The sequence below is a fragment of the Clarias gariepinus genome, chromosome 23 (genome assembly GCF_024256425.1).
Source record: "Clarias gariepinus isolate MV-2021 ecotype Netherlands chromosome 23, CGAR_prim_01v2, whole genome shotgun sequence".
Classification (NCBI taxonomy): Eukaryota; Metazoa; Chordata; class Actinopteri; order Siluriformes; family Clariidae; genus Clarias; species Clarias gariepinus.
The window spans coordinates 22,957,455-22,983,793 of NC_071122.1; the positions used below are offsets into that span (position 1 = coordinate 22,957,455).

Below are 26,339 nucleotides of genomic sequence, written 5' to 3' on the forward strand. Positions count from 1 at the left end.
ACAAACCTGTAACAGCGATTTAAAAACAAAACACGGACTAAAAAAATTAAATAACTAATATTTAAAATTATATAAAACTAAATAAAGTATCCAATGTTATAATATTTGAGTAGTTACCAAGCAAACTGGGTATGTTTTATTATTTGCCATATATGGAAGAAAACGCGAATCAAGGTAAACGCTGGTTGCCTTAATATCTAGAATAGAATGAACTTGTCAAAAATTGATTGATCGAGTTGTTCAGTTGCTTAAAAATAATAAATAAAACCTTAAGCCATATTCTGCGTATGCTCAATCATATCATGAATCATATTTGTTTGTTAAATCAGTTCTTTTTATACTGCAAATGAACGTGTCACAAAAATAATATGTGCCATTACTACATAGTTTTAGACAATTGACGCTACAAGCGCACGTAGAGCGCTACAAGGCGTAGACGATGTTTTATCCCTACACGTATTCCGACAAGCCCCACCTACAGATATTTGATTGGTTAGTATAATTGTTGTGATTGGCTAAGAGTTAACTCTGACAACGTATTAGCCAATGGAATGAGTTGAGGCGTTGTGGGCGGAAGAGTTAGGAATACGGGTGGTGGGAGAAATTAACACCAGGCGTGGCGTAAATACTTCCGCCTTTCTCAAAGGACCACAAAAATGGTAAGAAGATTTTTCTTCTGCATTAAAGTGACAATAAATTGCATTATGATATTCATGTTCACTGTTTGTTTTTTTAGACTGATAGTTAGAGTGATAATTGACATCTAAGTTAATTGAGAAGCATAAAATTCCGTATAGAATCCTTTGCTAGCCTTTGCTAACGTTTCCTAGCTAGCATGTATTACTAGCTTATAATGATATACTGTGTGTTTATTATAATAAAGTATATATTATTAAATTTAGATTGTGTGTAGTGTTTTGTGGTGTTAGTGTGCATTTATGTGCGTTAAGAAGTGATGATGTTTATTATAGTCTACTCTGATGTTGATGATGATGATGATGAAGATGATGTGAAAAACTCTGCATATATTATATAAATATAAAAATGTAACCTATATAACTGTTTTTATGGTATTGTTCTTAATTAATGCACAAACCAGGAAGAATCTTGCTACACTAACCCTCCAGTTCAGATTCTTTATATAATGCATTGGCTTGTGATGCACCTGAATTGTGTTTCAAAGTTCCATTATTAATATTATTATTTTATTACTTTTATTTGCCCCAGACGGCGACTTTGCGTCCCTACTTGAACGCCGTGCGTGCTACCCTGCAGGCGGCCCTATGTCTGGAGAACTTCTCCTCTCAGGTGGTGGAGCGGCACAACAAGCCGGAGGTGGAGGTCAGGTGAGTCATAAATCGTGTGCTCACACTGACAAACAAGAGTCAGAGTGGTACGGTGGCAAAGTGGTTAGCACTGTTGCCTTGTGTCTCCGGGGTCCGGGTTTGCTACCCGCCACAGGTCTGTGTGTGTTTATGGTCCCTCTGGATACTCCAATTTCCTCCCACAGTCCAAAGATTAGGCTAGTTGCCATTTCCAAATTACCTATAGTGTTTGAATGAGCGTGTGATTGTGTGTGATCTGCGATGGATCGGCACCCCATCCAGGGTGTAAGAGCTATGGACTGTTGAAAAATCTTACCCTCTCGTTGTTATGTCTTTCTATAGGAGTAGCAAAGAGTTGCTGCTGCAGCCGGTGGTGATCAGCCGCAATGATAAGGAGAAAGTCCTGATCGAGGGGTCCATCAACTCGGTGCGAGTCAGCATCGCCGTCAAACAGGTATGGGGAGCATAAACAGGACACGAGGAGTTTGCTCTCTTTTCTTTGAATTAAATCCCGGCGTTAACTCTTGATTTTCCAACCAGGCGGACGAGATCGAGAAGATCCTGTGCCACAAGTTCATGCGCTTCATGATGATGAGAGCAGAGAACTTTTTCATTCTGAGAAGGAAACCTGTGGAGGTGAGTGTAAGAGAGAGAGAAAACGGGAAAAAATGCACAGCTGCTTTGTGTTGCTGATGTGTAGACCAAGCGCTTTGTCATGGGCAGGAAATCAGGACAGAGAAGTGTTTTGGTTACTCAGTAACCTGACAAGTCAAGTTTTTTTTATAATTATTTTTTTTTGTCGGTTTAAAATTACAAGCGAGAAAGAAAAAACAGCGAGTGGTGAGGGAACGACTGTATATAGCAGCAATAACGTAAGTGAGAACAGGAACTGACTTGTGGAGTGGGCGTACTGTAACACAAAAGGTAACTATAAACGGATAAAAAGTCTGACATACAATAATAAACCGACAAATAAATGAATAACTACTATAGCAAAAAAAAAAAAAAAGAATGGACACTTTGGGACATGCAGTTATTGAATCAGGTGGAAATAGTGACGTCTCGTCACGTCAATTTGTCACTGATTATTTTTCCTGAAACTGCACAATTTGAAGTGTTTTATCTCGTGTTACATGAACATAAATGTGGTGTATAATTTAGATGGAGAAAATATACTGCTCAAATAAAAAAAGTTCCTTTTTTTTTTTTTTCATTTGTATTATTTTCAACACTGTACATCAATACTGAAGGCATCCAAACTATGAACAAAATATGTATGAAATTATGTCACAAACAAAAAAGGTGTTAACCAACCCAGAATATGTTTTATATTTTAGATTGTCCAAAATAACTACATTTAACTTTGACGACAGCTTGGCACACTTATAACATTCAACAGATTCACGAGGTAGTCACCTAGAATGGTTTTCAGTTCACAGGTGTGTCATGTCAAGAGTTAATCTGTGACATTCCTTAGCTTCTTAATGTGCTTTAAACTACCAGTTGTCTCATGCAGAGGAAGTGTGGGTACAGAGTCAATATAGCCCTATTAGTGCTAGTACAACTACTGTACAAATCCATATTATCACAAGAAACACTCAGTTAAGTAAAGAGAAATAACAGTCTGTTGTTACTTCATTAAGAAATGAAGATCAATTAATATGAAAACGCTCAAGAACTTTGAAATGGAGTCGCCAAAACCTTCAAACGCTAAGATGAAACTGGCTCTCATGAGGATCGTCCCAGAAAAGAAAGTCCAAGAGCTACCTCTGCTGCAGAGGATAAGTTTATTAGAATGACCAGCTTCAGATTTACAGCATCCTTAGATTTAAGGACATAAATGCTTCTCGGAGTTCAAGCGGCAGATGCATTACTTGAGAAAAACAGCATGCAAAAGAGAATAGACATCAGTTTAGTGGAAAACTGTTAAAAAAAAAAATCTTGTTCTAACCGCCATGTCTTGGTTAGACTTTAAGAGAGTGAACCAGACGGTTACTGAATCTGTGGTTCCCACTTTAAAACAAGTGGGAGGAGGGGTAAGGGTGTTGATAGATTTGCTGGTGACACTGTTGGGGACTTGGTCAAAATTGAATGCACACTTAACCAGCAAGGCGAACTCAGCATTTCATCGTCCCTTCTGGTTTGCACTCTGGGACCCCAAACACACCCTTTCCAGTGACCCCAAACACACCCTTAGGTTATGTAAGACAAGTTACATATTTGTCCAAGAAGAAAGGAAGTACGCAACACCTGTGGGAACTCCTTGAAAAACCATTCCAGGTGACAACCTCATGAGGCTGACTGAGGGAATGCTAATAGTGTGTTAAGGTGTGATCAAAGCAAAAGGTGGCTACTTTGAAGAATCGAAAACATCAAACATGTATCAAGTGTTTTTGTTGATTGGAAATAAGAGGGCGTGTCCAAACTTTTGACTGATACTGCGTATAAACATATATGAATGTATGTATGTATGGAAATCTGTGGGTAATATGTTTTCTTAATTATGTGTGTGTGTCTTTTAAAACCTTAACATCACCTTCATTTATTTTTCTCTCCGTAAGGGCTACGACATCAGCTTCCTCATCACCAACTTCCACACGGAACAGATGTACAAGCACAAGCTGGTGGACTTCGTCATCCATTTCATGGAGGAAATCGACAAAGAGATTAGCGAGATGAAGCTGGCCGTCAACGCACGCGCTCGCATCGTCGCCGAGGAATTCCTCAAAAACGTAACGCTCCTTTTCTATCTATCAGTGATTAGATCATAAGCTTGTCTTTATTCTGCTGACCTTGCTATTTTATTTCATTTTTTTTGTTTGCAGTTTTGAGGATCTGTCACTGCGCTCTTTATGGAGTCCCCCGTAGAGAGGCGCATCGCAGGCTTTTAAAATCTCAGCAGGAGCTCATCGTCAGCGAACCAACCGTCAAAAAAAAAAAACAAGTAAAAAAGAAACGGCCGACCGAACGAACGATCCTGCGATGTCGTACGCAGCGTCCCCTACTCCCTTTTTACGCCTTCCGTCTTCTGTTCAATGTGCTTCTTGTTCCCATGGATATTGATCGTTGAACATCTGAATGTTTTAAAAGATTACCCCCATTTTCTGAGGAAACAAATGACTCAAGGTCAAGGCAGGTCCTTTAAAAGTGTTAAGTCGAATATTCGTTACTATTGATGGGCGCAGGAAATACCAACATCTACAGTGGCTCGTGTTCTCTGTTTTTGTCTTTTCTATATTCCATGTGTTTTTGTTTTGTTTTTGTTTTTTTATTAAGGAAAAAAAGAATGGGTGGCATCGTGACAGGAAAAAAAAAATGGGTGTTTATATTTTGACAGCCTCTGATGATAAATCCAGGTGAATAGTAAAGTAATGACCGCAATTGCAAAAAAAAAAATAATGATGATGATGATTATAATAATAATAAAATGTAAAACTGATGGTGGTGATAAAACCAATAAAGATATATTGCGCTTTGTGTAGCCCGAGGAGTTGATTTCTCTGAGCGGAGGTGAAGGGGACACAGTGGTGGAAATCATATCGTGTTAGAGAGAAGAGAGAAGGTCTGTGCGAGGTCTTCGGAGAGCAGGAAATGAAAAAAAAACTAATCTCGGTATTAAAAGTACAACGATGATTCATTTCCTTCCTCTTGGATGTGTATTGTAAAGTAGAACTAACAATGTGTGTGTGTGTTTTATGTTTGATTTAAGTCTTCAAAACAGAGGTACGTGTACGTCACATTGTCAAACTGTTTTATACAGTACATTGTGAGACAATATACTGTATAAAAGAAAAAGAAACAGTAGTATATTAGAGAGTAGAGAGTGTAGGACCTTTAGTATTAGAACTATTCTAGCATGAGATTATATATCTTTAATGAATAAATCAGTAAACATTTTACAATGTAAAGATTTAATAATACATTTCCGTATCATTAGCCGGATCCATTCGTTCTCTAATAACATTAGTACAATATATGTAATATAAAAAAATCTTAGCGCATGTGAGAGGCAGTGGTGTATACTAGTGTATTAGTCCCTATAACACACTATCACTGGTGTATCCTCTGATCTCGTGTCAGCTCGAGAACATGAACATGACTCAGAATGTGTTGTGATGTAAGGACAGCTGAAATGCAAAAATAACAGTATAAATAACCATAAACAGTAGATTTTTATGTCCGAATAATGACCTAAAAAAATCGAACATTAGCGTTAACATGATAAGGCTTTACTCAGGGAAAAAAGATTTATTTCTTTTTAAATTAAACTTTATTGCCATCAAGGAACAGTATTCCAATATTTATTCCTATGATAACCAGTGGATGGTTACATCTCATCACACAAACTGTTCAATCATGTTTACAGTGTTCTGACAGACAGTTCAGGATGTACTTTCACAGTTACAAACCAAACCTACATCATTAAAAAAAAAAAAAAAGATAAAAAAAACGATTTCGTCTTTTTGAATAAAACTCGGCTGATCACCTTTTTAAAACCCGTAAAAGGCAGATAAATACATTTTGTGTTGTTGTGAGGATGTACGTGATGTAGTGATGATTTCTTCTCTCTCTCTTTCTTTCACACTCACACATACACAGATGAAGCGACATTGTGCCTTGTGAGGTTCTCTCAAAGTAACAGAGAGATAAGAATCTAATCGTGACGTGACACAACGACAGAACAATACTGATGCAAAGAGGAGAGTGCGAGAGCTGCAGGAAAGAAGCACACCCTAACTAACACACAGGCGAAAAACAAGCCAGATACGATCCTGTCTGATATGAGATCGCTTACAGCATGTTACACTTTACATCAGCGAAGGTCCCAAAACCCAGAGGGGTTAAAAAAAGTTTTTTTTTGTTTTTTTTTTTTTAAACATCTCCATTTGTTTTAATCAATCCAGTCGTCATGACGTTGTGTCAAGCTAACCTCGTGTCCTCTATCCCGTTCGCCTGTGCTGTGTGTGTGATTACAACACAGCTGATTAACTACAACAACGAAGATGGAAAACCTGTTTCAATCAACCATTAATCATAATACAAGTCTAGGGGCAGTTTGTTTACAATAAGAGTAAAGCAGCTGTATGGTGTGTATAATGTGTTGTGATAAATCTGGTGGGAATTTTTTGGTTTCCATTTGGCCCATAAGTGCTAAAAATGTGATTGTGCGATAAACAGATTTTACCTGAGAGAACGTCTAAAACAATCCAGCAACAAGTATCAGCCAGTTTCCTGTTAAACCGTGCAATAATAATAATAATAATAATAATAATAAAATAATAAGATTTGTAGTGCACAAAGTGTTTCTTTGGAAATGTGAACGTCTGCCCTTAGACTTCTATTACAAGCCAAAATAAAACATGTTTTTCCATTGTTTTCTCACTACTCTAGTCTATAGTAATCACACACACACACACTCCATGTGCAGGAGATTATGCAAGGCTTGGTTCAAAAGCCCTGGAGTTATTCTTTTGATCAGAGGCCACGCCCCCTTTCGTCAGTCCTATACAAGCGAAAGCTAATCATTTCACTTATCCCTGCGATCAGTCCACTCTTTTATGAAGATTATTCTACCGTCAGGGTGCGAGACCCCACGTCGTCGAGTCTGTGAGCTCTGTAGGGTGTTAAAAGGTAAAGGAAGGTACAGGACGTAAAGACTCGTACAGGCTTCATGACGGCAAAACATTTTGTCCCGGAGATGCCTGAAGGACAAGGGGCCCCTGGAGAAAGAGGAACGAGGAGGCACACGTGGTCAGAGGTGAGGGGGAACGGTGCAAAGGGCGTCCTCCGGTGTCCGGTGCACGTGGACATTCTGAAAGGGAGAAGAAGAAAAAAAGTGAGAACTATTATACTGATTATAGAGGTATGTGTTTGTGCATAGGGTCAGCATAAAGTCTGAATTCTACAGGATCTTATCAACTGTATTAGAAAACAGGCATTTTGACATTTTGTAATTTTGTATATACATTGAATTAAAAGAATTTGTCTGTAAAATATGTTTGCAATCAGGGAAAGACTTGCTCATGCTCATCCTGTACAGTCATTATAAAGATGCAATAACACATTGGTTTATTAATGATTACACGCCCAAATCAGTTTATACAGCATGCAATACAATGCTAACGTTACGCAACACTGATAAAAGCGATCAAAAGCAAGGTTTAACATAAACATACCCAAATGTAAACTTTGTTCTCGAACCTGTAATACTCAAGATGTACTTACTGCTTCTGAGCAACGCATGTGTGGTAGTAATAATAATAATAAAATATTCTTGCTATATTTGTGCACGCTTTTTTTTTTAGATGCCAGAGGAGTTTAATATGCAAAGCTTCTTAGTGCTCAGTCCTTTCTTCACATTTAATCTTATGAACACAACATGTTTTGGACAAACCAAGCATAATCCCTGACAGTTTAAACTTTAAGGTTAAACTTTTTTTAAAGATAAAAGCTCTATTTAGTGTTCAATTTGAGAACATTTTAAATTTGAGTCCGTCACTTTACCACTTTATCCTGTAGACAGGTTGTCCCCTACTTATGAACAAGTTCCATTCTGGGAGCACGTTCGTAAATCGGATTTGTTCTTAACTATATACAATGTAAAGCATACCAATTCACTTAACTAAATCTCTGCCTCCTTTCCACACACTGGAATCATGTGGCCAAAAACCGTGACCTCGCCTAAGGAAATGAATCTCACAGTGAAATGTAATAATGTTGTCTTTTCGCCTTTAAATCGCGAGGAGGAATCCTGGATGCCACTTTGTCTCTGAGCTGTTTTTCGCTGTATTGGACTGTGAATGTACAGGGAACTACCTGTACAGGGTCGCAGGGGGTGGGGATGGGTTGGCTGGTGCCTATCCCAGGAGACTTAGGGCACAAGATGGGGTAAATAAATACACACACACACACACACTAGTGCAAGCAATTTGGGAATGCCAATTAGCCTAATCTGCATGTCTTTGGAAGGTGGGAGGAAACCAAAGTACCCAGAGAAAACCCACCAAGCACGGGAGAACATGCAGAACCTGGACCTGAACCACCACGCTTCCTGCCTTAAATCCAGACTCCAGAAATCCAGAAAAATGTTCTTCCAGCCAATTAAAAACTAAAAATGTTTGAGGAATTCCTTTTTCAACTTTCAAACATGCAGAACATAAGCAACTTGCATGATAATAAAGATGAAGAAGCACCACGTTTGTTAATACACAAGCGTACCCTCAGGTGTACACAGCGAGTACACACCCTCCTGATCAGGGTCGGTGTCTTTAAATGAGACTAATTCCTTCATCATTTTATGCCATAGAGCCATCTAAGTGCATTAGAAAATGAAAGATCACTAGTATTTATAAAACAAACCTCAGGCCTTTATAGTTTAAAGAAATCTAATAAAGAATTGAAAAAAACTAAATTTCTTAAATTTATCTCAACTCTCGACTATGGAATAAATTTCTAACGAATTTCAAAAAAAAAAAAAAAAAACAGTATTCTGGAAAGTGTAGGAATACAAATGGGCTTCAAAGTCTATTAAATACATTTTATTAGCATTTCATTTACACATTATTTTCATCATCATAGTCACTGAATAAATACTGTATAATCTCTTCCCCTGGAGACCTTCACATGTTTCAAAATAAAATCACAGCATTTTTTTCTCTTCTTTTTTTTTTTAAAATTAAATTCGGCTCTCCGTTAGCAGATTAAAATGTCATTTCGGCGTTCTGGAACTTTTTACATAAGACACAATGTTGTGGGATAAAAAAAAAAAATTTAAAAAAAAATCTTAGTGTGAAGTTGCAAACGTAGTTTAGCTTAGTAAGTGAAACTTGTTTGTGCGTAAGAGCAACACTCCTCACCGCTTTTCATTCTCAGCACATATATTATTTAACATCCTTACATTTAAATACATTTTTTAAAAATACTTCTTTTTTTATTTAATTTTACAGACTGAAGACTGATTGTAATCTTCACTGCCAGTCCATGTACACACTGGCTCACGGCTCGATTCATTAGTGGCAGATCACAGAAGGAGCGATTACTGCTCGGAATCGTTCGAATCAATTAAAAAATATATATTTATATTGTTTTAAAACATGGAGTGTGTGTGTGTATGCATGCATGTGTGTGTGTGTTTGAGTGTGTTTGTGCGCGGTCTGTCACTGATGAGCCGGCACCGTTAGCAACGCCTCCTCCGGCATCCGCGTCACATCTACATTCTGTTCAACACAAACACAGAAAGGAAATCACACACAGCGGGTAAATACAGCGCAGGGGGCACGCCAAGGACCAGGAGAGATCCTGCCTCGATCTCTCTCTCACACACACACACACACATATTCTCACAAACAGTCACACACACAGAGCAGCTCTGTAAAACAGGAACCCCAGGATGAGGAAGTGGAATATTTTTTTTTTTTAAAAAAGCTTTGAATATAAACTTGAAGTGAGACGATCGAGTGTGAAGTGGATTGTGTGATGTGGAACTTGGGGAATAAAAAAAGCAAGCTGTGGTGAAAAGAGAACCAACGTGATGTGACGAGACGATTTATTACAATTAGATCTGTGAAGGATCTTTTAATCGATATAAGTTACAACATTAGGTACGAGTCCTACGATGTGTTTTTATTAATGCTGAAATGTAGGTTTTCTTCATCTTAGTTCTCATTGTGTATTATTTTTTATTAGAATTATCATTTTATATATTATAATATATATAATATAATATATTATAATATTAAAAAATTATAATATATAATAATATAAAAATAAAACTAATAAAAAAGAATTATTATAAATAATATTAATGATAAACAATAATTATTTTATATCTACCTAAAGCAATATAAGCAATTAACTTCATTCTTTATATTATCCATAAATTAATTGCATTAATATTTATCATCAAGCTATTTTATATGTATTGATATCAATTTATACAAGTCCCATGTTTTTATATTTACTGTTTTTATATTAAAGTGTCTTATAAATGTAGGTACATAACATTAAGGTTTTTAAGCTGTAGACATTTACTGTTAAAATATATTATATTGGTTATATAAAATCATTTCTTTATAATGTTTATAGGTTATATATAATGTTTTTTCACAGTTTATAAAGTCATGCATTTTGTCATGTCATGTATTAATATATTTACATTTATGCTTTGTGTGTGTTTGTGTTTAAAGGTGCTATTAGTTAACATGTAAACAAACATCAATTAATAAAGATGTTACCTCGTGAACAGTGCTCCCAGATTATTAACACTAATTAACTAAGTACAGCATTTAACCCCATCTAATCCCAACCACAAGTTCATGACAATCACAAGCCCTGCAGACAGGGGGCGCTCACAATGATGACACGTCACACTAACAACCACACACTTCCCGTAAGACTGGACCGCATCGTCATCGTTAGTGCTACTGCAGTTTCTTTTTAAATGCCACATGTCTTGTGTTTGCTGCTCAGGTTTTCTATTAATTAATCAGAAATACATTGGACTGTATTGTGCGTGTGTGTGTGTATGTGTGTTACCTCTGGTTTTTCTCTGTGCGTGTTCACTGCTTCCACCTTCAGAAAGATGGACTCCACTTTGCAGCCTGCGGGTAAAGACACCATCATACGATCACAACAACAATAATTAATATGTTTAAGAATAAAACTGACTAAATGACTGATAATAAAAATTTTTAAAAAGCCAATGTTACCGTAAGCCACCGGCGTGAGCTTCAGTACTGTGTGTAACGAGCACTTCAGGTACGGCAGCTCCTCTGTAAAATACACACGGCTTTATTAACTGGTGGAAATTATTATTATATTATTAGAATTATTATATGTACATCCTAACATCTTTATTATAAACAGTAAGAAAGAAGCTAAACACAAGATCGTATCAAAAACAACACACAAGGTGGTATCAATAAGTTTTGAGACTACTTTTGTAATCCACCAACAGAGGGCAGCACAAGGCCGCACTTCATAAGTCAGCGTGCCAAAAGACACTGTACATCCTGTGTACATCAGGAGCTGTGCAACCGGTGCTATTCTGACCACTTCTGCTATTTCATCATGGACAGCAAGTTAGAACACAGGATGAACATGAAATTTTGCGTGAAACTGGGCAAATCTGCCACAGAGACTTTTGACACGATTCTGCAAGTTTATGGCGCAAATCGAGGCTCATTAACGGTGACAAAACTGTACAGGTTCGACCCTTAGACAAAGCAACAGTCTTCACAGTGGAAGAGCCCATCATCTAAATGACCGGAAAAAACAAGGCAGGTCCGAAGCTCGGCCGAGCGCACGCTCATTGTCTTTTTCGATATTGGTGGTATAGTGCATCGAGAATTCGTCCACAGGGTCCAGGCCACCAACTGCCAATTCGACTGGGTCTGTGGGAGGACATATGGGAAAAGCGACCGGCTCTGGGGAGTGTGAATCTCCAAACTTTTTTAGTTTTATGCTGTGTTTTTGTCCGTTCTTAATGCTTAGGTTTAAAAATCAATCAACATTTAATCTTACTTTGGACAGATATGTGGTGCTTAGTACGGAGATAAATGTCAAATAAGAGATGTGAAGACACCAGACAAAGAAAAATTTAAATAAAAGATCGCTCTTAAAAGTTTCTGATATTTTTCTTATATTGTATATTTCTGTCTTTTATAGATATATTATTCTTATCCTAGCTAAATTTATTTTCTATTCGTATTTATTTCCTATTAATAATCTTTTATTTTAAGATTATTTTCTTTTGTTTCACTTCATATCGTACTGTGCACGACTGTGTATGTGAGAAATAACATTTGAATTTGAAAGTAGATGTCGTAAACGCTTCTTAAACAATTCTGCATTACACGAGTCGGTTCGTTCACGGCTTGAGGGCCGTCGCAGACTTTTAAGGGTCAATTAAACCTGAGAGGAAGAATTCTTACCTGCTGGTTTGTCCAGGAAGTAGGCGAGCAGGCAGCGCATGACCGCTTGGTGGCAGATGACCAGGACGTTCTCCTGCCGCTCCAGCTCCATGATGACGGGTTCGAGCCGCTGCACCAGATCCTCGTAAGACTTCAAACCAACGAGACACAACTCATCAGTGCTTCATTTTAATTTCATACTACATTTATGTTGTGATTTCCTATCTTGTGCTGCCTATTCGATCGAACGAATGAAAAATAAATAAATAAACGCTGTCTGAACGGTGATAAGCTGCTTTTTATTGTGTAAACATTAACCCTGCACTAATCCAAGTGCCTTCCACGTGGATCCAAACAAAAGGAGATAAGGAGATGTTTCGCGGTACAGCCAGCGGAGCGCGTGAGAGCTTTCTCTCACGCACATACACCACATTTAGAGACGATAAAAACAAGCTCGCTCATCGCGGTGAGTCCTAATGGGTTTGTTCATCACGGCTTATCCTGTCTCGCAGGAAGATTATCCTGCGTGTAATTAGTAGTAGCCTGGTTACACGTCTCTCTCTCTCGCTCTCTCACGAACACAAACACAAGCATCGAGTGAGGCTATAAAGGGCTCGGCGTGTAATAAAACACAGGGAAAGTGTAAGTGCAATGTGCTGCACACCCTGAGCGTCTCACCTCCCCTTTGGGATATCTGTAGCGATATTTGTCCTGGTCACGCAGCGCAAACTCCAGAGGATACCGCTGCTGAATCTCCTCGTACATCAGCTCCTCACACACACCCTGGACAAACATCAACACACAAGGATGGAAAGAAAAAGATTGAATTAAACACATTTTTAATCAATCACTGTGAGGAGAACGTGTTGCCACATCTTTCATAATTAATTATACACTGATCTAAAATCATAGCGACACTTCCTCATCACGCGTGTATCGACACACTACGAGAAAAGACACATCTTTGTTGTTTGCCTTGGGATGCAGGCAGAGTGATGTCAGAAAGAGAGAGAGAGAGAGAGAGAGAGTGAGAGAGTGCAGGTGTTCAATCGACTCACAGCATCGATCTCGTTGAGAGCTTTCCACTGTTCGTACGGCACGCCCAGAGCCTCGGCCGTCTGAATCGTCCGCTTCATTTGACTCGTCCACACCTTCAGATCACTGATGTCCTGCGCGTGGATGAACTGTCCCAAGATGCGAGCAAACTGACGAGACATCGCTAACATTAATATTCTTAAACTTACATCACCAGGAACTCACATCAGGAAAACCACTACGCTTGACCTTGATGTACTGGTTTCCCATCTCTACCGATAACAGATGTGAAACATACACAGTGGTTTGGGAAAAAACAGAGCTTTTTATATATATATATATATATATATATATATATATATATATATATATATATATATACACGTATATTCCCTCACCTCCTTCCCTCGAGGCGTCAGACCCGAGTCGCCTCCGATTCTGCCTTTGACGTTGAGGTCGCTCTCTCCGTGCCGACACAGGTAGATGGAACGCGGCGTGATGTGGATGTTCATGAGGTAATACACAATGCGGCTTTGGATGTGATCCTGGACTCGGTTTACTAAGTACCTCCGGCCCACGTCGATGATCTTTATGAAGGACAAGTCTCTATTTAAAAGGAAAAAAAAAAACACAATGAGAAAGATTCTTGCTTGCTGTTACAGTAATTTCTTTTACAAAACTAACACTTCACTCTAAGGCCTTGTTCACACGGGCGTTAAAACAGGGCGTTTTTCTGGCGTTCGTAGCGTCCAGTGAGCGCGGATCAAGCGCCGAGGGTTTTCTACACATAGGAGTCAATGAGAGTGTTCACACGGGCTTTGGTCACATGCGTTCGTCTAGCTGCGCATTTATACAGCGTTAAAAAAAACGCTTCTAGTGTGTTTTTTTGTTCGCGTTCATTTTATGCTTCGGAGGACTGGATATATCCCATGATCCTACATGCTATACATAGGGAAATGCGAAAAAAAGCAAAATAAAATGTTTAAAAAATAAAACTTGCGCAAAAATTTTCACATTTCTTCATAAACCACAAAACAAATCCCTTTAATCTGACATTGTGCTCTCAGAGGGTGAATCCAGTAGCGGCGTCGATTTCTTTTTTTTTTTCCTACGTCGCCGTATTACGCAAATTTTTAAAACAAGAAGATTAATTTCTAATATAGCAAAATGGTCCATATTAAAAGGAGGCAACTCAAATAAAACGACAAGCGCTTTCATATCCAGTTCCCGTCACTGCCTCCACAGGTCAACACACAAACTACAATTTGGGCTGCAGGCTGGCGTTAGACAGAGACAAACAAGCGCCAGTGTAGAAGTCAATCGAGCGCCCCTACAAAACGCAACATAAACGTCTAAGATGTTCAGAGCGCGCTTATTTATCCAAAAGTTTAACGCCTGTGTGAACAAGGCCTAACACACATTAATATTTAATGAAACAGACATGCTTTACAACTCTGTATTGAATACAATTAATGAGTTCTAATTCAAATTTTATTTGTCACATACAGTCACACACAGTACGATATGCAGTGAAATGCTTATACGACCGCTCGTGACCTTTAGAACGAAAGCTTATTAATAGGGAATAAATATGAATAAAATAAAAAAAAATACAGTAGAAAATACATTTAGCCAAGATTAGAATAATATATATATAGAAGACAAAAATATACAATATAAGAAAAATATATATTTTTAAAACTTAGCCATACAAATATGGAAAGGAAAAGATTCTGTACAATATAGAAAAATATAGAAATTTTAGACTAAATAGAAATGACAGAGGGTGTGCGAATATGCATGAAAGTGTCTTATTTAAAGTGGCTCATGTGCAATAAGCCAAGAAATAAAATAGAAATATGTAAATGTGCATGAATGTGCAGATGTGCAGTGTCCATAAGTGTCCATGAATGTCCAGAATGAGTGCAAAGAGACAATGTCCTTAAAAATGAATGTTCAAAAATGGTTTAGACCTGTGTGATGTACTGATTAGACAAGACCATAGATTTACATTCTTTAAGACATTCTTCAATACAGGTTTAAAACGAATTCCGAATTCCGAATTCCGTTCTGGGAGCACGTTCGTTAGTCGGATTTGTTCTTAAGTCTGGCAAAGTTCATTATTTTTATATACACTACCAGTCAAAAATAATCCCTTTCTTCTAACTCTATAGTCGTTCCTGATGTTTATTTCTTTCTACACTGTAGAACAATGCTACAGGCGTTCCAAAAAACACAATAATCTTCTCTGAACAGTTGATATTAAGATGTTTCTGATACTTATGCTCTATAAATCGTTCATAACAGCTCTAATATGAGGTGCTGGTTGTTAATTGGTTATTTCTGAGGCTGGTGACTCTAAATAAACCTCTCCTCTGCAGTAGAGGTAAGTTTTGGTCTTGATTTCCTGGGATGGTCTTCATGAGAGACAGTTTCATCATGGAGCTTGATGGGTTTTGCAACCGCACTTGACACAATACTGTTCTTACAAGAACTGTTCCAGAACAGATGACCTTCGTGTCTTAAAATAACAACCGACTGTTATTGTCGTTGTTACTATTTAATTAATATATTAACTATTAAATTTTATGATTTAAAAAAATCCAAACTATTTACCGGTAAAGTTCAGTAGATTTAAACATTTTGGTTTTTATTGAGAAAAAAAAAATTCTCCATACAAAATTATCACTTTAATTAGGTACTGTAGATGTAGAAAAAAAAACACTAGTTTAATATTAAATTCTTTTTATCTTCAGATATGTCTCAGTCCCGCTGGTAGTACTTGAGCTCTTTCAATGGTTTAATTCATGTTCTTCCAGACGCTTTACATATGCATGTAACCTTGTGTCAGCTATTTAGACATAACAATGGTGCAATTGTTCTACTCTTGAAACTAACATTCTGTTGTTTGCACAAAAAACACGGAAATGTGCTGTAACTCTATAAAAGACTGCGTTTCCGCCCGGTCACCTGTCTAACACCTCGTCCAGAGGCTGGTAGGAGTTCTCGTAGCATTTTATCCTCTTCATGAAGTCCTCCACAGCCTGCTCGGTGTTACAGTGAGTGTAGTCTGGGCTGCCGAGTTTCACTTGCTGGAGGAAACAAAAATGAAGAGTAAGTGGTGTGAAAAAACTAACAGAAAACACTGCTGTGGGATAAGCGGCTGGATACTCACGATGATGTTTTCCGCAATAACGGCAGGATCTTCACATACAGACTCGACGAAGAAAACCTGAGAAAGAGAGGAAAAGTTATGATGTAAAGGAAAAAAAAAAAAAAAACAAGACACACCACCTTGGCTAGCTAGGTTTACTAATTCATTAAACAAAGTTACACATTTACACTAATCGCACCTTAAACCCGTTCTGTTCAGCAAACCGAATGATGGTGTCTCTCCTCTCTCTCGTCGTATTCGTGGCATCAAATACCTGCAGAAAATTAAGTACACACGTTGATCGGGGATAAAGCCGTGCAATGGACGAGATGCTCCATCAGGTTCGTTCACATTTCAACTCACCGCCACTTGCCCCCCGTCTCGAGTGAGATACTGATGCACATCGTTAAGAGCTGCTGATGCACACTGCCTGAGGACACAGGAAGTCAGCATCACGTCATATCGCTTGCAATAACAGAACACATAACCTATTGGTGAAAACGTGTGGCAAAAGAACCGCATAATATTGTTACTCTTAAATGACCACACGTTTTAATTACAGATGGACACTCTAAGCACACTCCAACCAGAGCTTTTTATTCTCAATATGCAGGAAACTGCCGAGACTCACTTTCTGATCTTAAGCCCCTCCTCGTTGTTCGGGCAGAAAAACTCAAATGATTTATAAATCTTCACACATTCTCGTCTGTACTGCCCGACGTTAAATTCTGTGGGACAAAAGAAAAAAACGAGGCACTTTGAGTCAAATGAGCATCTATTGCACAATGTACACTACGTAGTGAGCACATATACTGATGAGGAAACTATACAAGATGCAGCACATCTAATCAAAGTTTAAAAAAGTATTATTTCTGTATGAAAAAATAGTCGTAGTCTGTGTACAATTTTTATATTATACAAAGATAACCCAATGAAATACAAAATTCTGTTTTAAATGATGATTTCATTTATTAAGGGGGGAAAAAGCTGTCCAAAACTACCTGGCCCTATATGAAAAAGTATATCCCCCCCCGTGGCACAGCCTGTTCATCTTCTACAGCAATGTGCAAGACGCATTGGCGGTTATCGCAACGGCTTGATTGCAGATGTTGCCGCCAAGGGTGGCACAACCAGTTGTTAGGTTGTGGCCAGGAACACTCTGCCCTGAATATCTGGGCAGAATGCAACTTTTTGTTGGCTTTCTACTTTCTACTGAGTCTAACATTTTTCAGTGCTTGTGCGTCAGTACCTTTCGTTGGCACGCCAATCCAGTTGAGGTAGCGGGTGAGTTTTTTGGAGATGTACGTCTTGCCCCGGGCTGGTAGGCCGACTGTGACGATGACGGTTGGACAGTTGGTCATGCATACTGGAAAGACAGAAACATCGAACCATGTGAACAACACAGATAAACAGATTGATAGATAGAGTCATTTATGCAACAGTGTTGATTTACAGTGCCTGATAACACTGGGACTGCATTAAACAAGACTTTAATGCCGCGTGTTCCCTGCGTTTATTACACCTGTAAATATCATTGCAATAACGGAGCTGATAAAGCACGGCAAACATCCTCCTGTTTTATTGGCCGAAGTACTCGAGCAGCGCCTTGTCTCAGTGGAGCAGGGGTCAGATGAAATGTTGGAAGATTTGCACAACATCCCATACTGATTTCAGGGGATTGCGGAAAACGAGGTGAAGAGTTCATACTGTTAGGAACTTAAAATAGGGTTAAAAGAAGTATCTTTAACATTCTGAACATTAAAAGTTGTCACGCTTTCAAAAAGACACCCAGTCTGACTTTAAGTCCTGTATGTATTTTAAAAAACAATGCACCATGCACTAAATGAGGACCCGACTAATGCATTATAGATAAAATGATAAGAAATGTGGACAAGAACAAATACTAACATTATGTCTGAATATGAATCAAATGTCTGAAATCCTCCTGTGTTTTCACTAATTAGTGTATTGTGCTTTTGCCATCATTGGGTACAACGGGTTAGACTGAATGAGGACGCAGGGACCGAGAAGGTTAAAAATATTAATGTTTATATCAAAATTAAGACTGAACTCAAGGTTTCGCTATAACGTTATGAAAAAATGTGTTCTAACAGAATCAGAATCACACAGATATAAAGTAGCCCTAGTGTGCATCACCATAATAACTAGTGGAAATAGCAAGCAGCAGTGATGTGCAGTAGGATGCTGGAGTTTGTATTGGAAGAATCATGATGGTGCTTTTACACAGCACACAGTAAGACACGTTTAGCTCCTAACAGAGTAAGAGAAAGTAAGCAGGCTATTTTATTTGATTCCATTAATTTTGATTCTAAAAAAAACAAAGAAAAACTAATTAACGTGTCTTAATTAGTGTGCTGTGAGCGTCGCGCGCGAGCGTACTAAACGAACAGCGCGTGACATTAGCACGCGGGCGGCCGGGCGCGCGCGCACAGGTTTCCATAGTTACCCAGGTTCTTCCGTAACGGCCGCGTGTTATATTTTCGTACCTGCTTTTTTTGTGCGCGTTTTGTACGTACTGTACGACGCCGGGGCGCCTGGTCGCGGCTAATAAGCTACAGTAGAGTACCTGTCCTCTGAAATATCTGCTTTTCCGGATGGCCGTTTTTGCTCGGCATCCATATCTTCTTCAGCGGGTTCTGAGTGAGCTCTCTGGACGGTGTAGGGTTACAGTCCTCCGGGAAATCGCTGTTGTTGTTGTCCATTGTGCTGCTGTTCCGTGTGTGTGTGACTGATCTACTTCAGTAGTATCAAGATGTCAAGTACACACACACACACACACGCCGCATGCACGCGCCTAAAGCGTGTGAAACAAAGCCTAAACGCAGAGTAACGTGATTGGACTGGTGGTTTACAACCCAATCACGGTGCAAAAACCCGCCTCGCCTGTAACCGAGCCAAATTACACCCACAGACCCAAAGTCAAGCACAGGAAGTGGATTAAAAGAGCATGAGAAACGGAGAACCGGCATTACCGTAGAGACCATAAAAGACGCGCATTTACCACCTGTACTGTGTTTTTTTTAAACCCGTCTTTATCTCAGGTCACCCATATGACCTCACATCACATTTTATTCTTTTTCTCTGCTGTTTTCTTTTAAATAAACAAATATAAACACAAATAGGCAATATGACAAACTGAATTTGAGTTCATTTAAACCAACTATACGAGGAAAAATAATAATAATTAATAGGGTCACAGGGGCAAAGTAATAGAGAATGTTTTTTGGTTGTTTAAATAAAAAAAAGAGCTTATTTTGTTGTTAGAGTCTCACCTTTTTGTGATGGTATTTCCATACTCGCATAAAATGAAAAAAAAAAAAAAAAAACTTTCTGTTCCACTGACACAAACAAGTTTTGAACAGCTTTAGGACATACTGTACTAGCAACTTAGCTGGTGTTTGTCGAAAATGCTTTCTATGCTAAGACAAATTTCTATAAAAATTTCAGTTCTTAAGGCAAAAATTAATTCTTAATGTTGGGGGTCCGTATGCCGAGGTAACACTATGTGCTTATATACAGTAGATCCTTACTGTTAACGATGTAGCCTTCAGACTTCAAACTGCGTATTTGGGTTTTTGTATATGTCCGGTAAAACAAAAGTAATTATTACTTTTATAATGTGTACATTTTACCACTACCGGAATATGGGAATGACGTTGCAAAAATGTAGAACTCTTAAAATTATTATACTTTTTTTTTTTTTCGGTCACAGAAACAACCGCAAACATCCAGAAAAACAAGTTGATCGTGTGTATCTGTGCTATTTCTTTGTCTAATTTTTTTGCTCAGTCATGTTTGTATAGTTGGTTAAAATTAATTTTATTTTATTGATATTAATTAAGTTTATTATACTGCCTGCAGTTGGTTGTGCTGAAATAAAGGATATGTCGCTCTGTACTGCACAATCCTTAGCCCTATATATGTAAAAAACAGCAAAACAAATAATGGCTAAAATTTTTAAGGGCTACTAAACAGTTTTTAGATGTAAGACTTTTGAGAAGTTTTTTTTTTATTCTAAGAAATTTAACTTAAGGTAAAATTTTATATAAGGAATAATGTTGAGGTACATAAAAGATAACTTTGTCTAAATATAGTTTGAAAGGTAAGATAATACAGTAACCTTGAGGTAACGACTCAGAATACTGAGATAAGTCACTATTTAAACATATCGCTGCTGCCAAAAAAAAAAAAAAACACATATGAGCTTATATCTTATTTGCAGCCGGTCCTGTGACCTCCAGCGTGCATCTGAATCTCAAACTGCTGGGATTAGGGTCAGCACCTCCAAATCCGAGGCCATGATTCTCAATTAGAGAAAAGTGGATTGTTTTTTTCATTGCGACTGTGAGATCCTGTCTCAAGTGGTAGAGTTTAGGTATCTCAGGTCCTCAGGTATGAGTGAGAGCAAATTGGAACGAGAGACTGACAGACGGATCGGTGCAGCGTCAGCAGGAACGCGGAATGTTGTGGTGGAGACAGAGCTAAGTTGAAAAGCAAAGCTTTTCATTTACCAGTCAATCTACATTCCGACCCTCACTTACTGTCACAAACGCGAGAGATAAGGTGAGGAGCTCAAACATGTGGGTGGGGCTCAGGGTAGAGCCGCTGCTCCTCCATATTAACAGGAGCCAGCTGTCCGACATGAAGAAAGTCCTGGGGCAGACACAGGACAAGATGCAGAGATTATATCCCTCGTCTGGCCTGGAAGTGCCTGCGTATCTCAGTGTGTGAGCTTGAGGAGGTGGCTGGGGAGAGGGAGGTCTAGGCATATCTGCTCTGACTGCTCCCCCATGACTGGCAGCCGAATAACTGGTAGAAAATGGATGTACAGTTATGAATTGGCTTGGATGGATCTTATGCATTTTTTTTTCCTTGCTACCTGACCATAAGAAAATTTTAGTAGTGTGAATGAGAGAAAAAAAAAGTCTGATTTTACGAGCATTATTATAATCACCATAATGATAATATAATTATAATCTTTAACCGAAAAAGCACCAGAAAGTAAAAGTAACCACATGGAAGTGTGTTTATCAAACTTTATTCCCTGTGTAATATCTCCAACATGAGAAAGTGTGATATCAATCAGCCTGATTCAGTGCTACTACACGTGGTCAACCAAAAGGTGGCGCTCAGGGACATCATCAGTCTGGATCCACACCAAGATCATATAATCAGCAGCATCAATAAAACAGTCTCTTCAAGCTGTATAGTTTTTTTTCTTATAAAGGGGAAAGTCAGAGAGAAATAGAGGAGACCTAGACATTTAACAGAGACTGTTGTGTGCTGAGACTTATTAACAAAATAACTAACAGAATAAATCCAAAGATGAAACCAATGACAAATAGGAAAGGATCGAGAAAGAAAGATTTTACTGAAAATAGAACAAAACTATGAAATAAATAAGCAAAAGCCACAGTAAGATAGACAGCGACACGTAAAGATATTGATTAAAAGGGGAAAAAACAAAACCACACCATTCCACTTAAATGAATGTCACAATACACTTTGTTATAAGTTTTACTATAAATACAATATTTTTTTATATTAGTTTATTTATTTTCTAGCTATTAAATTATTAAACCCAGATTTTTCTTTGACACTGGAGGCTCCTTCCATCACTATTAAAAATTCCTTTAACCTTAGGGAAAAAAAAATGTCCCTCCTGAGAGAATTACTTTTTATGACTGCTACATCGTAAAAAAAAAAATGGATATGAGGGATATAAAGAATTAAGAGTAAACTTAAAGGACAAACAATCTTTTGTCTTTTTTTTTTTAGGAAGTTAGATCATTAAAAAACCCTGCTGTTGTGAAAGAGGAATGAAACACCTCACAGTCCCCGACTTACGAACGAGTTCCGTTTCGGGAGCACATTCGTAAGTTGGACTCGTTCTTAAGTCTTACACAGCATTTCATCGCGAGTTGAACTGTGTAGGTGAAATAGCTGTAGTATACACTTTTACACAAGTATCTAATGTAAAGCATAAAAAAACCTAACACACAGGATGTCTTTAGTTCCGCATCCCCAGGAAAACAGCGTTACTTCTTGAATGGATACCATTTTCTTTCAGGGCTGTTCTCCACTGTATTGGACTGTGAACTCTGTTATTTTTCAAAATAAAGAATGTTCACCATCAAGACAAATTTACAGGACATTTTCTATCATCGTACTGTGGACTGATTCATGGAAACTAATGAAGCAGACTAATTTTTCCCGCGCCCCTCACACGTACACACATGCCATATACTAGATTTTAGGCGTTTTATAAATTTACTGACGGACTGAAAATATCGTTATATAATTGTAAATATTGGTATATAGTGCACTACAGTGTCTTTTTTGTATAATACATGTGAGTTACGTCCGCAATTTGTTTGCATCTATGAATGTTGTATGCTCAAATGTTCCCAAGTCGGGGACTACCTGTAATTATCTTTAAGATGTTAACACTAACCAATCCATCATTAATTATTTTATGACAGCAGTACGTTTATTAGTTAATTAGTGGTTTTAACATAATTAGCTAGTGCCTATTTAAAAATACAATGGGCGTAGAATTTGTCATCTGATGAGCAGATGAACACATAAAAAAAGGCTACTTGAAGGCGTAAAAAACTACAGTACGTACAGTACGGTGATGAGACTTAGATCTCAGCTGCAGTAAAACATTTGCACGGTGCAGAAATTTTAAACAAGGCCATACGTCTGTGAATGGCGACCATGGCCGAGGTGACACGGAGCCCACTGGAGTCGTTCAAGTGAACAATCATCGAGTGGAACGCCTGACCCTTAAAAAAAATCAATGTCGCCAACTTGCAGAAGAGACTCATCTGTCTGTGGGAATTGTTCACACAATCATTCACCAGCACTACCTACACGTTACGGGAACTCGGCTGGGAGTTATTGCCACATCCCCCGTACAGTCCTGACCTCACTCCAGGCCATTTCCACATGTTTGAAGGAGTTCCTGGGTGGCAAAGCTTCAGACATGAAGCAGAGAGTGCGATCATGCCCTTGGCGTACTAAGAACACTTTCTACCTTGATGGTGTCCAAGCACTAGTGAAACACTGGAATAAGTGCATTAGTGTAGCAGGGGATTATATAGAGAAATAAAGGGAGGTTTTACTCTTATAATGTTCTGTTATTCTACACAATTAAAAGTCATGCTTTGCCTTGAATGCCATTGTATATTCAGTAATATAATACAACATAATAACCATAGTCCATTAATGTGATATAACACGAAAAAAAATATCGTGACATGGCCATTTCCCAGTTGTATATTTAACAAAGCAGCACTGTGACTTTTTCCAAGGCTCCTCCTTTACTGTAATGAGCGTGTAAACAAAGAGCACGACAGTAAACACCAGGACAGGTACAGTCAGGCATGTGTTCTCTGTGTACAGGGGTGTAGATTCTGGCTTGGTCACTTTCTCTGACACTCTGGCTCTTATATAATTCACAGACTGCCCCGCCAAATACTCCTCTAATCTCTTATCCACAAACTGTCAGTAGCAATCAGTGCTCAGGGGAAAACAAGGTCTCCACCTGTACAGTAAACAGCATGGAGGTGCATTTTTTTTCTTATACAGGCAATCACACACAAACACAAAGATTTCTTAAAAACAGTTGCACACAGACTTTCACAACATCGCATGCATACACTCATATAAAGAGCTTAGAGTGTTTAACTAATGGCTCCAGTTTGCACGAAGGGTTTGAGGTAATGAAAATACAATTACACACCATATTGTTTTTCTGTTTCCCTTTTTCTGGGAAGAGTACTAAAAACTGTACCTTCCCTCGTCAGTTTATTCTCCAATAACAGCACTCCTGAAAATAGATTCGGGATTATCCTCCAATCGTTACAATACATTTTAATGTATTAATTAATGACGTCATACTTTTTTTGTTTTCAACCATTTCTTCTACATAGAGTCACTGTTGTGCAACAATCCCAAGACAAGTTAGCTCTTGTTATCACTGTTACAATGTGCAGACACTGGAGACTCCTTACGGAAATGGTAAACAAGGATCTCCTTACAGGACCTTTAAGTGGATTAATTATTAAGCATGCTTATACACGTTTTAAAAACAAACAGTCCTGCAAACGACATAAATGTAATGGGACATGTAATGTGAACTACCAGCAGATAAACAAATCTCACTCACTCAATGTCTATACCACTCTATCCTGTATTCATTGTTGCAGGGGGCCTGGAGCCCATCTCAGGAGACTTGGGGGGACGAGGCGGAGTACACCGTGGAAAGTTTGCCAATACATCACAGCGCACACACACACATACATATACACACACACATACATATACACACACACATACATATACACACACACATACATATACACACACACATACATATACACACACACACACACACACACTACGGCCAATTTGGGAACGCTAATTAGTCTAATATTTGGACTGTAGGAGGAAACTGGAGTACATGAAAACTTCACTCACACAGAGCAGAGATGGGAATCGAACCCTGATCCTGGAGGTGCAAGGCGATAGTGCTAACCACTAAGCCATCGTGTTGGTAAAACTATTTCCACATTGACAGCATCCTGTGTGGTAGCAGTGAAAGATTTGCTTAGAATTTGCAGAATCAGAAAACTGATCAAATGGAACGAAATTCCAGTCCCTAATATATCGAGTTAAGTTTTTTTTTTTTTTTTTGCATATCTACCTAAGAAATAGATCAGTGCAAGCAAAAACTCAGTGCTCCTAAGCATTATCTCATGAATGCATTGATCCACTGACTGAATTTACTCACACGCTACATTACGGTGCAAAAGTAAACACACCATGCAAAACAAGGATGTCCTAATGATTCAAGAATATCACATGCAGCTTGTTTCTTTTTCACATGCACTGAATGCATTCACTTAAAAGCACAAAATTTATTGATCACTGTCAACACACAAGGCAAACAACACGTCCAATGCCAATGGACGACCATCTAACCCCTCTAACACAGCTCCTAGACTGTTTAACAAGCACACTCAGATTCGTGCATGTATATCTGGACACACCTTGCTGTCCAATGTAAAGTGCATGACATAGACACTTATTGTCCTGTTCTACTTGTACGACTCGAATCATGAACGTGAACGTGCACGCTCCTGATGCTGCTGCACACCGCCTACGTGCACGCTCTTGTTTACTTCTTCCTCCTCAGCGCGCGCGAGGAGCGACAGCGAGAAAATAAACGCGACCGTGTTCACTTTAAAACCAAACGACTCTCCGGTTTGTGAGGAGAAAAAACACGTCTTTTCTTACCCGCCCTGGCGGAATTCGGCGTGTTTTTGGACTTAGCAGCACCCCTCATCTTCTCTTCAGCTTTAACACCGTCCGTCCTTTGCGTTCGTGAGCGCCTAAGCGTGTAGGGATGACTCTGATTCGGTTCCTTTGACTCTTTTAAAGCGAGTCTTTTTGAGGAGTCGACTCCCAACCTCGAATGAATCACAATTATTTTTGGAGTTTTTTTCTCTTTAAACCCCTACTCTTTATTGTCTGTTTTATCTGCTTTGTCCCTAGGACTATTCAGTTCAATTAAACACCATTCTGTTTTATACCCTATCACTTTCCTGACTTCTTTATAAGTGTATAAAACGTGATAAATGGATGAAATCCCAGTGTGAGCTTCAGACTGTGGAGGGTTTTGTCGTATTTAACGTAAATAAAGCCTAAATAATGTTTCTAAATAAATTTGTGAATCAAAAAAATCCTAACGCGATTCGTTTTAACGGATTTGTTCAAAAGAGTCGACTCATCAAAGTGAATCACTGAATTCAGACAGAAGCTACACACCCACTTTTAAATTGAAAGTGAAGAAAGAAGACTAACATTAAAAACAATACATGAAGTTTG

The 26,339-nt window shown here is 38.4% G+C and overlaps 2 protein-coding genes across 5 annotated transcripts; one reads left to right on the forward strand and one right to left on the reverse strand.

The window, feature by feature from the left end:
* The first annotated feature begins 553 nt into the window (after nucleotides 1–553).
* Nucleotides 554–4,806, forward strand: arpc4l (actin related protein 2/3 complex, subunit 4, like). The gene is made up of 6 exons (XM_053483739.1): nucleotides 554–659; nucleotides 1,228–1,346; nucleotides 1,668–1,779; nucleotides 1,866–1,961; nucleotides 3,887–4,057; nucleotides 4,151–4,806. The coding sequence occupies exons 1-6, from the start codon at nucleotides 657–659 to the stop codon at nucleotides 4,154–4,156; spliced, it is 507 nt and encodes a 168-aa protein (XP_053339714.1). The 5' UTR covers nucleotides 554–656; the 3' UTR covers nucleotides 4,157–4,806.
* Nucleotides 4,807–5,452: 646 nt separating this feature from the next.
* On the reverse strand, nucleotides 5,453–25,854 carry pfkfb4a (6-phosphofructo-2-kinase/fructose-2,6-biphosphatase 4a). Of its 4 annotated transcripts, none has more exons than XM_053483741.1 (14): nucleotides 19,012–19,345; nucleotides 17,674–17,790; nucleotides 17,056–17,152; nucleotides 16,788–16,854; nucleotides 16,624–16,698; nucleotides 16,446–16,502; nucleotides 16,241–16,362; nucleotides 13,669–13,876; nucleotides 13,294–13,440; nucleotides 12,914–13,018; nucleotides 12,257–12,386; nucleotides 11,033–11,095; nucleotides 10,860–10,924; nucleotides 5,453–7,137 (listed from the first exon to the last, which is right to left on the reverse strand). In XM_053483741.1, exons 1-14 carry the CDS (start codon nucleotides 19,145–19,147, stop codon nucleotides 7,078–7,080), a joined length of 1,449 nt encoding a protein of 482 aa, XP_053339716.1. In that variant the 5' UTR covers nucleotides 19,148–19,345; the 3' UTR covers nucleotides 5,453–7,077. The 4 variants fall into 4 exon arrangements, with proteins under 4 accessions (XP_053339716.1, XP_053339718.1, XP_053339717.1 ...); XM_053483743.1 differs by lacking the exon at nucleotides 19,012–19,345 and adding an exon at nucleotides 25,749–25,854 and having other exon boundaries at nucleotides 5,454–7,137; XM_053483742.1 differs by lacking the exons at nucleotides 5,453–7,137; nucleotides 19,012–19,345 and adding exons at nucleotides 8,849–9,541; nucleotides 25,749–25,854.
* Nucleotides 25,855–26,339: the final 485 nt, after the last annotated feature.